Source organism: Thunnus maccoyii, chromosome 21, assembly GCF_910596095.1.
Source record: "Thunnus maccoyii chromosome 21, fThuMac1.1, whole genome shotgun sequence".
NCBI classification, from domain to species: domain Eukaryota; kingdom Metazoa; phylum Chordata; class Actinopteri; order Scombriformes; family Scombridae; genus Thunnus; species Thunnus maccoyii.
Window position 1 is genome coordinate 2,511,325 of NC_056553.1, and position 16,969 is coordinate 2,528,293.

The 16,969-nt window shown below is 38.4% G+C and overlaps 1 protein-coding gene across 1 annotated transcript; it reads left to right on the forward strand.

Moving 5' to 3' along the window:
* Positions 1-1,787: 1,787 nt before the first annotated feature.
* Positions 1,788-16,560, forward strand: riok3 (RIO kinase 3 (yeast)). Its single transcript, XM_042399589.1, has 13 exons — positions 1,788-2,097; positions 5,294-5,409; positions 7,047-7,192; positions 7,374-7,481; positions 8,512-8,621; positions 9,332-9,475; positions 10,859-10,986; positions 11,125-11,313; positions 12,028-12,187; positions 13,026-13,106; positions 13,471-13,560; positions 13,750-13,863; positions 14,615-16,560. Exons 1-13 carry the CDS (start codon positions 2,062-2,064, stop codon positions 14,726-14,728), a joined length of 1,536 nt encoding a protein of 511 aa, XP_042255523.1. The 5' UTR covers positions 1,788-2,061; the 3' UTR covers positions 14,729-16,560.
* Positions 16,561-16,969: the final 409 nt, after the last annotated feature.

Genomic DNA, 16,969 nt, shown 5'->3' on the forward strand with positions numbered 1-16,969 from the left:
TTCATGATTCTCAGCAGTTGATTTCCTCTTTGTACTTTAGTAAACAGACTTGATGCCAAAGGTCTCTGCAGGTCTGTGAGCTTGGAGCTGAAAGGAAGCTTGCTATGTTGTGCAGCTGTTCAACTTCTGGTCTGAACAGGGCTGGGGTCCCTGCAGGTCTTCATCCTAGATGTGCTGCATCACTGACTGACAGCTGATGAAGTGAGTCTCACTAAACACTGACTTGTGACCTCTGTTGTTTCTTTTTCTCTCGTTAGATGGTGGTGATCTCTGTAAGAGTGTGAGTGAACATCAAGGAGTGTGTGGTGAGAGGATCAGCTGTATCCTGATGATCCAGAGAGATTGAAGCAGCAGCAGCAGCAGCTTGTGTATAGAGATGCTGTGACTGGACCATGTTACTGGGAGGTAGAGTGGAGAGGAGAGCTTTGTCCAGCAGTGACTGACGGAGGAATCAGAAAAAGTGGAGATGAGTCTCAGTGCTACAGTCTGAACTGATCTGAGAACAGCCCCACTGTCAGACACAAAGTCCCGTCCACCATCATCCCTGTGTGTTCCTTTGGATCTAACAAAGTATCATCAGTGTATCTAGACTGCTCTGCTGCTGCTCTTCCTTCTACACAGACTCTGCAGACACACTAAGACTCCTCTACTCAACCACCTCCTCCACCCTCCTCCTGGACCTGAGTCTGAATTTTAGTCCATCTAGACCATCTCCTGCAGGGACTTGTTTAGAAAGACTTAGAAGTTTTAATTTGGTCTAAAACTGTGATCTCCTGCCTCTTTTCTTTCAAACATCTGACCATCTGTATCTGTTTAAACCAGAGTGACACTGCAGATTATTGCAGAATCATTTGGCACGATAACCATTAATTTACAGGCCTTATAATATGACATCTGAATTGACTTAAAGTAAAGACTAAGTATTAAAAGTGAAATTAGTTTGGTTCCCCTGCCTGATATATTATTATATATGACATCATTAGATTATTAGTACTGAAGCATCAGTGTGTAAGCAGCATGTTAATATTGTAGCTGCTGGAGGTGGTGCTAGTTTGAACTACTTTATATACAGTTAGTTAGTTTAGTCCAGTGGTTCCCAACCTAGGGGTCGGGCCCATCCAAAGGGTCCCCAGATAAATCTGAAGGGTCGTGAGATGATTAATGGGAGAGGAAAGAAGAAAAAACGAAGTTCTGATACACAAATCTGTTTACAGTTTTTGGACTTTTTCTCTAATCTTTGGTTTTTGCTGAAATATTGGATCATTTGAACATTTATTGAAATGAAAGCATGGGAGAAATTTAGAGGGAAAAATCACTATTTGCTGTTAACAACTCATAGACATCTGAAATGTGACCCTGACTACACACTGCTTTTTGTAAGATGTCAAAAACCAAAAAGGTTGGAAACCACTAATTTTTTCTTTAACAAAGTGTTGTATTTTAAAAGCTTGTTATATTATCCATTGTGTCAAATCTTCATCTGAAAAGTAACTAAAGCTGTCAAATAAATGTAGTGGAGTAGAAAGTACAATATTTCCCTCTGAAATGTAGTGGAGTGGAAGAATAAAGTAGCATAAAATGGAAATATTCAAGTAAAGTAGAAGTACCTCAAAATTTACTTAAGTAGAGCACTTGAGTAAATGTACTTAATTATTTCCACCACTGTTGAAGATTAATCAGAAAAAAATAAAAGCCTTTTTAACATAAGCCTATAGCTTTTATTGTGAAGGCGCTCTTTATGGTACTGACGGTGACGTATTTCCTGTTGTGCCAAACATTCGCTTACTGTGCTGTGAAACTGCTTAGTAGCTTTCTACCTCGTCTTAACCGTTAGGTTATTGTAAAAGTTTTTGTAGCTGACTTTTAAATTATCTTTTTATATTTATTGAAGTTCATACAACCGTTATCTGTACTTGTCACATCGCGAGACGTTATTATTCGTCTCATTTTCAGGACGTTTTAGTCGCTAAATCTGCCTCCGAAGCTTGCTAACGTTAGCTCAGCGGCTAGCCACCATTCACTCTTCAGAGAAAGAATCGATTATACATAGTGATCACAATCATGGATCAAACAGGAGTCACGGCGCAAACACCAAAGGTGAGTCCGACTATCTTCTGTAGGGATGTCCTGTACTGTAAGTTATTGATCCCAAATAGCTTAATCTTGCCTGTTAGATCTAGCTCCTGCGAGTCATGATCCAATATGGCCTCATCGATAGTCCGAACCTTAAAAGGCCGAAATTAGGTCGCTGTGAGCGGACTGATAACTCGGAGCAGCTGCCAGTCACCGGCTGCGCTATGATTGGAGATGTTTTGACACAAGAGACACATGAAAATGAATTAGTTAAAACGAACGATTTATACTTTTGTTGTATTCATGTTATCAAGTTTTATTGTTTTATCTTTTAATTATTGTTATTATAGTTGTTTTTATCCCTCATCGACTTTGTCTCTGTTTTGTCTTTTAAATGTAGTTTTTAACTAAGTTTTTATTTTATTCTATTATTATTATAATTATTATTATTATAGCTTGTAAATCAATTTTATTTTATGACATTTTCATCATTTTTATTTCTCGCGTGCATTAGTCTCACTTGTTCTATCTTATTATCGGCTTGTCAGTTATCTGTGAAGCACTTTGAATTGCACTAACTGTATGAAAGGTGCTAAACAAACAAAGTTTGAGTGATTGAAAAGAACTGAGACGCTGTTATTTGCGATAACCACGTCACTTGTTAACAGCAAGACCATGAGTGTGGTCAGCTATTTCTGCAACACCCATACCTTAAAATAATTTAATTAGAGGCCTTTACTCTGGCTTAATGTATTTATAAACCAGTAAGTGGTCTCAATGCTTGTCCCTAGTCCTGTCACACTGTCACACATCAGCATGTTATATTTATATAACATAAAAATGTGTAAAATGTTAACAAGTACTACAACTAACAGCAAGCAGATACCTCTTTTTACAAGTTTGACTCCTATTTAATGCTATTTGTACTGTTGTGTATTTATATGTTATAATGAGGAAATATCTATGTTCTAGAAATTAAAAAAAATGTCTTAATTGATAAATTATACTAAGATATGTGACAGATAATAACACGTCAGGACTTGGAGGCGGGGCTTAGTGCAGACATGTCTGAACTTGTCTCAGTGAAACTTTCACTCACTTCTTTTATTGTTACTGTTGAGTTATGACTCACAAAAGCTATATTTATACTGCTGAGTTTCACTCTGCAAACAAAAGATGGACTTCACACTTTTTCAAGTCAGTCTAAAAACAACAGTCAGGAGCCCAAATGAACAGTGAAATATGTTTTTCTTGCTGTAATCATTCCTCCTGTTCATACTGACCATTAGAAGATCCATTCAATGGAAGTGATGGGGGACAAAATCCACAGTCCTCTTTCTGTGCAAAAATGTATTCAAAAGTTTATCTGAAGCTAATATGAAGCCTCAGCGTCCAAATGAGTCAAATCAAGTAGATATCTTTCAACGTTACAGTCTTTTTAGTGTCAAAGTTCCTCTTTTTGTTACTATACTTCCACCACATCTCAACAGGGAAACACTGTCCGAGGAAACACAAAGAGGGAATTTGATGCTAAAAAGACTGTAAATGTGTCAGATATCCACTTGATATGACTAATTCAGACTGCTGAAGACTCATATAAGCTTCACATTTTACTTTTAAATGCATTTTTGCACTAAATGACTATCCTTTAAAGTCTGACGGTTGTTTAATGTTTGTAGTGATGCTGCCTCAAGTTTGTAACTAACTTACCTTAAGAAATACGCTCATCCAGCTCTGTGTTTTTGTCCTTTTTAAATGTCTTTAACAAAGCCACCAATGCTGCTTTTATTGTCACCAGGTTTGCACAGTTTTTACATTTAATTCTATATTATTCATGACTTGAGGTACCATTGCTTACTTACTGATATAATGTAACTCTCAGTAACTACACGCACATACACTCAGTTGCTTCCCTGCAATAAGTCTTACCTTCTTGATGGTTATAATAATCAGTTTTTGTTGTAACTGGTTTCAGGAGGTGTTAATTCAACTTTATGCTAATTTTGGAGGTAGTAGTTTGTGCTGCTGTTGAATTATCCTATCACGCTATACTGAGATGTGTTCAAGATCAACTTTATTGACCCCAGGTGGGAAATTTAACAGCACAAGAAGAAACCCGAGAGGTAGAAAGGAACACAATACAATAATGTTGTGTATATATAATACAATAAAAATGAATAGATGTAATATTTGGACATTATAACCATCATGAAGGTAGGATTTATTACGGGGCTGTAGTATTACACTGCACTAATTTCAGCTGAAATCAAATTGATAATTGAATGTATTGCTCGAACAACACAGGATGTTTGAGACCAATACTGTTATTGACATTTGTGTTTAAAAAAACTCTGATAATGATATATTGGCCGATATTTTTTTACACAACCATAATGTTATGGAACAAACTAACTGATTATTTTCTAGAGTAATCATTTTGTTTATAAAACGACAAAAATGGTGAAAAATGCCTGTTATAATATCCTCAAATGTCTTGTTTTATTTGACCAACAGTCCAAAATCCTGCTGCGACCAACCAATTTTTTTTTTGGCATTTGTGCTTAAAAAGTGAAAAAAATGATTAATCGATTATCAAAATAGTTGCTGATTCTTTAATGTTCTGTTAATCGATAAAACTCTATGTAACATAAATAAACATTTTTGATACATTTCCCTTTAATTAGTTTTTCAACAACTGTGACCTGAACATGTACTGGACAGGATGTTCCACAGTCGAAAAACAGACTTTGTCACTACTCTGGTGCAGAAAATATTAAATATTGTCAGTCAAGTCAATTTTAATTATATAGTCCAATATCACAAATCACAAATTTTCCTCAGGGGGCTTTACAGTCTGTACAGCAATGCAACATCTTCTAAAACTCCCTAAAAAACATGGGAGAAACCTCAGGATGAACAGATGTGCAATAGATGTTGTGTGTACAGAATAGAACAAGAAAGACAAATTATAGAAATACAGCATCGAACAGGATACTAAAATAATGATGGAATATATATGACGAATGTGGTGGAGTTACACTGACTCTTATGTGCTGCTGTGGTGAGGTTACAGATGAAGTTATAGATGTGAATGTCTGTGTTTACAGGCTCAGTAACTAATCAGTGCAAGAAATTGAAATACCACTGATTGATTTTAGATACGCGTGATTAATTATATCTTAATAATATTAATTAAAGCCTATATGTGTGTGTTTTGCAGAGCCCGTGGGGTTCGTTGGCCCCGGCAGCTCCGGCCTGCTCTCTTGCCGATGTGATGAGTGAGCAGCTGGCTAAACAGCTGGATGAGGAGAACAACGCCTTCCCTACACTCACCGAGTAAGTTCTCACCAGCTTCACCTCTGTGTGTGAATATACAGTGATGTTGTCCTCTCTTCTTTCTTCATTAACTTTTAATCAATCTCTGTCTCTCTCTCTCCTTACCTCTCACTTCAGTTTTAAGTAGTTTATCATTTTGTATTATTTCTCTGCTCACTTTTGATTGGGCAGTTAGGCCCCGTTTACAGCTGGTATTAACATGCGTCTCGGGTGATCTGATCACAGCTTTAAGTGCGTCTGTTTACACCTGGCATTAACTTGCGTCTCCACATGCGAGAGAGAGAGAGAGAAATCTCCCCGCAGCTGCAAAAGTTAATGGTGTAATTTCTATTCTAACTGTCGATTTGAAGAGGGAAACCGGTTAGGGGAACAAGAAAAACAGGAAAAAACGGGAGATGGATTACGTTTTTAATTCACATGAAAAACAAAATAATTTGTTTATTCTGTTATCAAACAAGTTGAACATCCTTGGTTGGAGGGTCCTGTGTCTAATTTGCTGCTAAATAGAGGACGTCAGTCGAGTAGGCGGTCCTTCAATGTGGCCCAGGACGCATTTGCGTTTACACTACTAAAAGAATGTGGCCACATGCGGCCCAGACCACCTCCAAATGTGGTCTGAGTGATCAGATCCCCGTTCTCAATGCGTCTTGGTTGCATTTACACCTGTATTTAGAGCTGTCCACCTGTGATCGGATCACCCGAGACGGATATTAATGCCAGGTGTAAACAGGGCCTTAGTTTTTCTGACACTCTGCTCCTCGATGTGGTTGATTTTGGTTTGCAATGTGATTAATTTGCACCACCTGGTGGCAAAAAGATGGTAGAACACAAAGTCTTTCTGACATTGACATTTCTGCCTATTCTTAAATATTACATGTATAAAAGTTAATTAATATGTTTGATTATTTACATTTTTGTTTTCTACATGTTTTTTTCCTCTTCCTTTCTTAACCTTTACATATAAACGTGACCCATCACCCTAAACACCATTTTTTCACCCTCAAATTTTATGACTTTTCCTGATGTGAACCAGAGTATACAAACGTTTTTTTGGTATGTTTTAGTAATTCATCATCATTCATTCTTTACATTTAATAACTTTCATCAAAATCATGGTGACTCTTACGCTCTCCTGTTTTTTTTTTTAAGAGTACACTCTGTTCTCTTCATTCATTAACGATGAAGTCTTCATTAAGGATTAAGCACCCATTTATTAATGACTGATAATGTACAGTCACCAGCCACTTCATTAGGAATACCTCTGCAATCTAATGCATCCAGTTCAACAGCTCTGCCATTAAAATCTACATTTACGAAGCTTATACATTTTCAGTTTTTGCTGACATTGTCAGAAAGGTGATAATTCTACTTTATGTTTATTATTGAGGTCAATACAAGCAGACAGCAGGGTCTCTGCAGATACAGACACCACCACACACTTCTAGTTGGTCATAAGTGATGATTGAGAGGGATTATTTTTGAGTCTATACATTGTTTTTTTTAGGTAAATCCACTCTGCCTTTAGGTTGATAGATTTTTCATCAAGGCATCCTTTTGTCTTTCCCAACTCGTCTTCGTTTTGTTTTAATATCTCTTCTCTTTCCTCTTCTCTCTCTCTCTCTCTCTCTGTCTCTCAGTCCCGGAGCAGATCTCTTGTTGCCAGATGAAGGTCCTGATACGACCAGTGATCTGATGCTTGCTCAGATGCTGCAGATGCAGTTTGACCGCGAGTTTGATAACCAGCTCCGCCGTGAGGAGAAGAAGTTCAACGGAGACAGCAAAGGTAGAACCACAAAAATCTGAAAACTTAAGAGTGGGTTGAAAGGAATCACTGTAAGTTATATTTCCTTTCTGCTCAACTTTGCTTCTATAACAACCTGATTAGAGTCTTGTGTAAAGTGTAATTATAATTTTAAAGACCTGATAAAGTCAGTGACAGTCTGTGTTTTCAATTTTGTTTCCAGTGTCCATCTCCTTTGAGAACTACCGCATGGTCCATCCTTATGAAGACAGCGACAGCTCAGAGGACGAGGTGGACTGGCAGGACACAAGAGATGACCCCTACAAAGCTGGTAACATACCTACAGAGGGTGGACAAAATAACAGAAACACCTTACTGTACTACACAGCAGCTCTAAGACAGTGTCCACATTAAGCTGGCAAAATTCATAAACACATCTTTTTCTCTCTGTTTTGGTCCTCTGTCAAAACCCTTGAAACTGAGCTTTTTAGAGTTGAAGGTAACATAAAGGCCCCTTTACAGGCTGTCATTTTGGGCTGTCTGAGACAAAAGTTGACAATCGTGAGAGAAACGTTGTCAAATCTAGGTTGTAGGCTCAAAATGTTGTCCTTGATCTCACTGTGAGACACGTCCAATGATTAGAAGCTTTGAAGCCCAAAGACAACCAGTGATTTAAGACCAAACTCTTCACACTGTGACCGCTGCTACAACTCACATCTACAAACCAACCAATCATGACATGAAATGACACAGAACACACTGGGCAGCATGACATTTCATGAGTGCAGTTTTCAAATAAAGTTTTGGGAGAAAACATACTTGTCCTCTCTTATACGTCCATGACACCAAAAAGAAGTTTGTATGACTTTGTTGCAGATGGATGACGAGCTGATGACTTTTCTCTGCTTTCACTTACTTTTTTATATTTACATCGTAGCAGTACGATTCACCTCACATTCATCTCACAATCTGACAGCCTCAAACTGATATCGTGCAGTCTGACGCAACAAAGATTTTATTAGACTCATCTTGCACAATGAGACATGCAATAAAGTTACACCATTGTTGCAGCCTAAAGGCGTCTTAAGGCAGCTGACAGAGAAACACACAGTCCACATAGTTCTGGAAACACACTTGTATCAATCTTGTTTTGTTGAGGTGATATTGTTACAAGAGGAAGAATAATTTCACATCTTTCTACCACAACCTGACTGTATTGTTGTGTTAAATCTCTTTGAGTCATTGGTACCTCACTTTTGATCAAATCTGGCCCAAACAGATTTTACCCGTTACAGTTATCGTCCATGAGGTGATTACTACACCAGCTCTAACACGGTGTGTGTTTGTGTTTGATCACTCAGACAAGCCCCAGATCACGCCCAGGAAAGGCTTCACCGGGAAAGGCAAAAACATCACCACCAAACACGATGAAGTGACCTGCGGCCGCAAGAACACAGCACGCATGGACAACGTAAGACAAGTTTATGTTTTTATAGACGCGTATTGAGTGTCTGTGGTATCACGGTTCCCTCAGATCCTTCATTTTGTTTGTCAAATTTAATGTCTTGAGGAGAAATGTGCAATTATTGGCTGTTTTGTCCCCACTGGTTTTCCATCATACTTTGACAGAAAATCAAAGACTGTGAAAAAGGTAATAAAATACAATATATGTGATATTAAAAAGGTCTTTAAAAAACTCTTCAGAATTAACAACAACCCCGATGACACACCAGACAGTCAGCGGTCCGTGTAAATTGAAATGTGGCTAGAAATGTATTTTCCAGACGTCTTGCATACACTGCTTATGTGGATATATGTAGCTCAACATCAGAGAAGTAATGCTAGACTAAACACAGCCTGAATACATGTAGATATCTGATCTATTAGCCAGATCAAAATCACAAAGATTTTTAGATTTTATTAAATGATTCATTCAGATAAAAAAAGTGTTTGGTTAGCTAACATTACACAGCCATTTAAAATGATAACTTAATGTTGTTTCTCTTATATTTTGCCTTCAGCAGCGTGTAAAATACTGTGAATTCTTTCTTAATCTCAGTCGAACAGCTCTTGATCATTTTAGCAGAGTCATGCTGACAGTTGACTGTTTGCCACTCAAGAAAATAGTGACCACATAACCTCCATGTATAGTGTCACATAGCTGCTGCTCTTCTTTTCCAGTTTGCACCAGAGGTCCATGTGGGAGATGGTTTGGGGATGGACCTGAAGTTGTCCAATCAGGTGTTTAACTCTCTGAAGCAGCACTGCTACAGCGAGCAGAGACGTAGCGCCAGGCTGCACGAGAAGAAGGAGCACTCCACCGCCGTACGTATAGAGATATAGACATATAAACACACACTGTGTAAACATGCAAATTGGGAATAATTACATATACAAAGATCTTTGTTTCTACTCAAACTAACTTGACACGCCAAATGGTAAGTCGTCCTTGGAAACTGTTTGGAACAGTGAAGGCACTTTCAAAAAATACTTGGATGAACCATTTGTCTATCACCGTCTATCATGGACTAACAACCAATTAGATCAACAAACCATATGACTTAGTAGGAGAGCACCAATTGGGAGAAGAGTGAAAACATCTTTTCCACTGAGAAAAACCTTCAGTACTGTTTTTTGCTCTTCTTTTAGTGAAGAAATACCCTCCAGTTCTGATATAACTGATGCTATAGCAGCATCTACGTAACCTCTCGAGGAGCTGCCATTGTTTTCGAACAAATAGTCACTTCTTGCTCTCGTCACGCTTAAAACTGCGCTCGTAGCTGCCAGTAGTTTCACAAAGGACACTGATTGGACCAAACCACTGTGGTCCGGCCACAAGCACATAACTTGAAGCCTGTCGAGATGGATTTTCGCGCAATATCGTGAATCCATCTGTTGTGTCAAATCGATGGAAGACAGTTGAAGAAAACACAAGATCAAAAACTGCTTTTTGAAGATAAAAATCAGGAGTCAGAGGTCCAAGTAACAAAGTGTTCTTTAATGCCAGCAATAAAGGAGAGCAAATTAGCGCATACAAGATGAACCAGGTTGCTCTGAAGGTTTTTTCCTTCAGGGCTTAGTTTTTATACCCTTGGGTTGGCATAGGTCACACCTATCATCCATCCTCCTTATTTTACACTATTATATTATTATATATTTTTTATATTTATATATTTATCTTTGTCACTTGTTGTTGGTCAAAACTCTTCAAGACAGGTTTTGAGCTGTTGTGGATATGTACTGGCATATTCAATTCTACCTGGTTATGTCCAATTTTTTTTATATAAGTATTGGGGATCATTTTACACCATTATTGCCAAGTTGTCTCCTGGCCTTATTCTTGCCACTTTACACCCTTATTTCTTGATCTCCTCCAGAGTGTATTTTTTAAAAAAGGTGAAGACTTTAATGCAGACCCAAGCAAGGTGACATGTAATACAAACACACTCAAATTTCTCCAGTGTATGATTATGATTCTTTTACCGTGCGTCCATATGTATATCGTGATTAAATATGATTCATGAGATTACAAATACATCATCAATAGGATTCTAACACACTAGCACTTATTGCTTATAAAATTTATAAAATCAATCTGCATAGCTTAATATTGTCTTAAAGCACACCAATGACATTTAATGAAAATACACCACACATCTTCCTCGCAAGGTAACACTCAACCACAAACTCTCCTTCTTTTCTCCTCAGGAACAAGCAGTTGACCCTCGTACTCGTCTGCTGATGTATAAGATGGTGAACGCCGGCGTGCTGGAAAACATCAACGGCTGCATCAGCACCGGGAAAGAGTCAGTTGTTTTCCACGCTGACGGAGGGAGGTGAGTGAAAAGACGGAGGAAAGGAGGAAAAGAAATTCTCACACGTCTTGACAAACAGCCTTTTTTGCTGTCTTAACGCAGATTAAGATGTCTGCCTGATCTATATCTAAATATTGTGTGTGTGTGTGTGTATGTCAGGATGGAGGAGGGGGAGCAGCCGGTCCCAGACGAGGTGGTGTTGAAGGTGTTTAAGACGACGCTCAATGAGTTCAAAAACAGAGACCGCTACATCAAAGACGACTATCGCTTCAAAGATCGCTTCAGCAAGCTGAACCCACGAAAGGTCATTAGGCTGTGGGCCGAGAAGGAGATGCACAACCTGACCAGGTAACTGACACTACTCATAACATCACTCATAATACTCCTAGTACTACTACTACTGCTGCTACTAAAACCATAGTACGACTACTAATATTTAGGGATGCACAGTATTATCGGCACGTCATCGGTATCGGCCGATAATAGCTCTAAAATGAAATATTGGCATCGGCAAATTCTGCCAAGTATGAGAAGCCGATATGTCGCCTTCTCTTCCGCCACCTGACTGTGCTTCCCTCGACGGACTGTGTCACCCTGACGGTTCCGGTGCTTCCTCCGCATCTTGTAAAATTCACGGTTTGGTACGGTTTCTGTATATCAGTAGAAAAAGAAAGGTAGAAAGTAATATTCGGTCCTTTATTTTGATAAATTGAAACATCCAACAATGGCTCATTGGCCAAAACTATTACTGAAACAGTCCAGTTGTGCTGCAGTGGAAAAGGAAAACAACCGGTTTGTTTCTTGCAAGGAGGCAGGACACCTGCTGACAGATGTGTTATAATATGATTATATGTCTGTAAAGATGTCATTAATAATAAATATGGAACACAGTAAAGGCACTAATAAAGTAGCGAGCCATCTGAATCTGTACCAGGTATCACCAGGATGTGAAAGTTCTGAGTTAACGGTCATTGATAGACTGCTAACTCTGAATAGAAGATTAATTGCTGCTAATATTTTGCGTTATTGTAGTAACATTATCCTGCGTGTGTGTGTGTTCAGGATGAAGAAAGCAGAGATTCCCTGTCCGGAGGTGGTGCTGTTGAAGAAACACATCCTGGTGATGTCATTCATCGGTAAAGACCACGTTCCTGCTCCCAAACTCAAAGACATCATGTTGAGCTCAGAGGACATGAAGAACGCCTACTACCAGGTCCTACATGTAAGTACACATCCAGTACGTTAATGTTTACATACAGCAAGTACAACTGCAAATGACTAATCATTTCATTATTGATCACAATGAGATTTAGTCTGTTATTAGTAAGGTGTTCAGTCTCTTAAAATATCAAAAATAATGAGAAATTTACATCACATTTTCTCAGATGTCATATTTGTTTCTGCTTTTTTCAAATGAAAAATAAAAAACTGTAAAGGTTTGGTCTGAAAAAAGTAGCAACAAATAAGAGTTTTCTTGATAAATTACACAAAAGATAATTTATCAATATTGTAACTGTCAGTTTTAAAGCTATAATATGTAATTATTCCACATTAAAATGTCTAAAAACAACTAGACCTATGTTATATATGTTGTTGAGTTGTGTTCTTACATTATCCCAAATGTTTCCAACAATGTTCAAACCCAGAGAAATCTGTACTTTAATCAAAGCAACGGACCGTTTCATTTGGTCGCCTGTCGATGGCGTCATACCTCCTCTACCAAAGAGTAAACACGCACAAGATGCATACGGCGGCACTGTGTTTGTCCGCTACAATGGCGTCTACCAAAGAGTAACTTACACACATACAAGATAATGCATTGGCGTTGTGGTTGTTCCACACAAAATGTTATAAATGGACTTTTATTCAGTTTTAAGACACATTTTCATGATAAATTTAGGTGGTTTTTAACTATATCTTTTAGCCGGAAGAAGGATTTTAGTCATTGGATGTCTGGATCTTAAGTTATCAGAGAAATAAACTGGACAAACGTTAGCAGCAGCTCGGCTAACAGCCCATATTTACTTCACTCATCACTGTGTCTTTATGTGTGTGTGCAGGTGATGCAGCAGCTGTATCAGGAGTGTAATCTGGTTCATGCTGATCTCAGTGAATACAACATGCTGTGGCACGAAGGGAAGGTACGACAGTCTGCCTTTCTTTATTTTCAGTCCATGTTTCCCTCATTAACTCTTTTCTTCTTTCTTCTCCTTTGACTTCTTCCTTCTATACTTTTTGTTTCCGTCCTTTGAACTTGACTTCTTTGTTCTTATTTCACCCTGCGTTTCATTATTTTACTCCTTACAGCTCTACTTCTTTCCTTCCATCTTTTTATCCTTTTTTTCTTCGATCTTTTCTCCTACAATAACTCACTTTTATCGTCATTAATTAATTCCTTCCTTCTTTAGTCTTTTCTCTTTCTTCCTTCATACAGTTAATTTAGTGAGTCTCTTTCACCCTCCACAGTGCTGTTGTAATATGTGTGTGTGTGTGTGTGTGTTGTAGGTGTGGTTGATAGATGTCAGTCAGTCCATCGAGCCCACTCATCCTCACGGCCTGGAGTTCCTCTTCAGAGACTGCAGGAACGTTTCCACGGTAACGGCTGGTTTCATCTACACATGCAACTCTTATAAAAATAAATGAATAAAATAAAGTCATGTAGTGTTTGTATAAGACAGCTGACTTGGACATTTTAGTGTGTGTGGCTGCTACAGTACACAGATAAAAAATCTGGATATTGACGGTTATAAAAGAAATATTAACGTGTGTTTGTGTACACCACAGTTCTTCCAGAAGAGAGGCGTGAGCGAGGCGATGAGTGTGTACGACCTTTTCAACGCTGTGAGCGGACTGAACATCCCAGTTGGTACAGAAGACGAAGCTGAGTTTATGGCTGAGGTAACAAATTCAGTTTGATTTGTTCACTAAAATCTCTCCCGACATCGTCCTCTCGCTGTCCAACCACCACAATCCAGCTGGGAGGATGTCTGTGTTGATCAAAATGTTAATATGTTCATCTGAGTCACGTTCTGTTGTTACGCTCACAGCATTTAGAGGATAAGTCTGGCGATTTTCTATATTTTTTTTACTGTCAACAAATCTCATGTTTGGATCCAAACCAACAACGAACTGATCTGCTAACAAGTATCGTGTGTGTATCTAAAGCCTGATATACATTGTAAACATCTCAATGAACTTCAGCACAAGGGCGAGAGGATGTGATATGTAGCATAACAAGTTCCTGCACATGCTCAGTGGAGTCTGCCTTACACAGAACTACTCTCCGGAGACTGAAAACATGATGCTGTTATTAGTCTTTGGAGCCGTTTCTAATCAAACTAATGTGACCAAACTCTTCATGATGAAGGAACATGTGACCCAGTGCAGCGGTGTGACTCACTGACGTGTTTTTAATAGTTTTTAAACAACCATGGAGGAATAAGATATATCAGGCTTTGGATACACACACAATACTTGTTAGTAGATCAGTTCATTGTTGGTTGTTATTGAGATTAAAGGTTAAATTTTTTGTCAAACGAAAGGGATTCAGCTTTGAACTTGATGAAAGGCTGCAGCACTTCTCGGTCAGAGGAGAGGAAAGTACAGACACCACCAGGTAAATGAGCTCTCTCTCTCTGCTCTCTGACAGATTGTGGCGTTGGAGAAGAGGAACGAGGATCACGTGCAGAGGCGAGGGAAGAAAACGTTCCCTGTGGCCTCCGAGGACGGCGGTCCTCCTTTAAAACCCGACGCTGATGACTAACGCTCACCTGGCTCGCTCTCTCTTCACGATCTCGCCGTGTTGAAAATGCTGTAAGGAGAAGATGAACGGAGGAGGACCCGGAGCCTCCCCCCTTCCAACCCTCCTCACCACCCACTGACCCACCGACTGCTTGCTTTATACAGGCAGGACGGAGCGCCTCCTCCTGGCTGCAGGAGGTTCATCATGTTAGACGTTGAAGTCGGAGCGTCCTGGCTGTCTGAGCACTAAAGAGGCTCCAACATGATTTTCTGAAGATGTTACCAGCTCTCATATCTTCCTGGTTGTATTGGCTGATACATATATTGATTCCAGGATGTGTTTTTCTAGTAAAAAAAATACTTGTTAATACAGGTAAAAGATAAAAAAAAAAAGGACCTTTTGTTTCCTGCTAGAACCACTAGTGGGGCCATCATTACAAACACAAGTGATGCAGCTGAGCTTTGTTCATGCTCTAATTTATTTTGAATTCTAGCAGAGAAGTTTCCAGAGATACCATAAACGTATGTCGGGCTGAATTTTAGGGGGGAATGTGGATTAAATGGTGCAAGAAACAACAAGTTTTCCAATTTTGTATGTGATGTTGCTGAGACAGAATGCACACAGTGTGTTTCATTGTCTGTGTATTTCTGCAGCTTCAGCGAGGCATTGAAACAAGTAGAAAGAGAATATATAAAGTATGTGATAATGTGAGCTTCAGAGCTGCAATCTATTATTTCCATCATGGATTAACCTGCAAATTATTTTCTGAATTCATCTGTTACTCAATTGGTCTATAAAACATCTGAAAACAGTGAAAATCACATCACATGTCACATGAGATTAATAGAAGCAGCAAATCCTCACAAATTACTGGCTGGAACTGGGGAAACATTTTTGCTTTAAAAAAAAAGTCTGAAATAATTTTTTAATTTTGATTATCAAAACAGTGGCTGCTCATTTTTGTGTTGATTGATCAATCTATTATTTGTTGCAGTTCTAGAGATATGTGAAAATAACTGAAGCATCATAAGGAGAAACATAGGAGATTGCAGGATTAAAGGGGTTCAAATAAACTAGCATGAGATTTTTTTGACAGTTTTTTTTAGCAACATAATAAAAAATATCTCAAAATACCTAATTGCAAAAATTGGTTAAATATCAGCAGATGTGGCTTTCTAAGGCTGATATTTTCCAAAACTGATGCATGCTCATTTCCTGTATTTCTTGGCTTTTTTTAAGTTCTTTATTTCTCTCTTTTCTGCTCACTTTCTGTCTTCATTTGCTGTGTGCTCTAAGACTCTTAAGAGTACATGAAAATGACCTACCACCTAATAGGAAACGATGCATATATGTTTTTATATTTCAGATTTACGCACGTTACACAATGAGCCTCATTTTTTTCACCATCGTGGCTAAAATTAGGAAACAAACGCCTGAAAACAAAGGAAACTTCAGTTTAATTCTGTATTTTTGTCACTTTATACTCCGATCTGTTGCAGTTTAAGGGTCAAATATAGAGGGTGGAAGGCTTCAAAGGTCACAGCAGTTTGGTGTGGTGTGTTAAGTGTTTTGTTAACACTTGAAACTGACATGTAAAAAGACAAAAAAAATGAAAGTGAACTAAAGTCATCCTCACATCATTAACAGTTTTTGATGTTTGCCCTCAGATTGTAACACAACTCTGGTGTGGGAAAGTTTGAACATGTGGAAGATTATTGTGTTTTTATTTTAATGAATATAAAAATGAACATCAGGACCGAATGTGTCAGGTTCCTCTTAGTGTGGCTTCAGAGACTTATCATCATAAAAAAATGCATCATTGTGGTGACATTAAAGAGTGAAGATGAAAAACTTTCTGTTGTCTGTTTATTTACTAAAAATATAAATAACTCGGGTTTATCTCCACTTTAACACATGAATGTTTGTCTCATGCTGCACAAGGTTATTAGAACTGTATCATCTCTTTTTCAGCCATACAGTCACATGATTGCAGGCTGTCACGTGACTTTCAGCAGCAACAACAAGGAGGGTTTCCGGCTCGCGTCTTTCAGAATAAAGGAGTCATCTAAATATAAGAGAAATGCATATGGAGCAAGAGTTTTTCCTACTCTCAAGTCTACTTCCAGTGATCAGCACCTCACTACAACCCTTGGTGTTTGTTACTTTTCCACTATAGATTGAATATTGAACTACAATTGGCTTCCAAACTAGTTGTGATGTCACAAATCGTGTATAAGTTCACCCTTTAGAATCTGATTTTTA

Coding starts and splice junctions, on each gene's coding strand:
- riok3 (XM_042399589.1), top strand. CDS start 2,062: ATGGATCAAACAGGAGTCACGGCGCAAACACCAAAG. Junction 10,987..11,124: donor TTCCACGCTGACGGAGGGAG/GTGAGTGAAAAG, acceptor TGTGTATGTCAG/GATGGAGGAGGGGGAGCAGC. Junction 12,188..13,025: donor CCTACTACCAGGTCCTACAT/GTAAGTACACAT, acceptor GTGTGTGTGCAG/GTGATGCAGCAGCTGTATCA.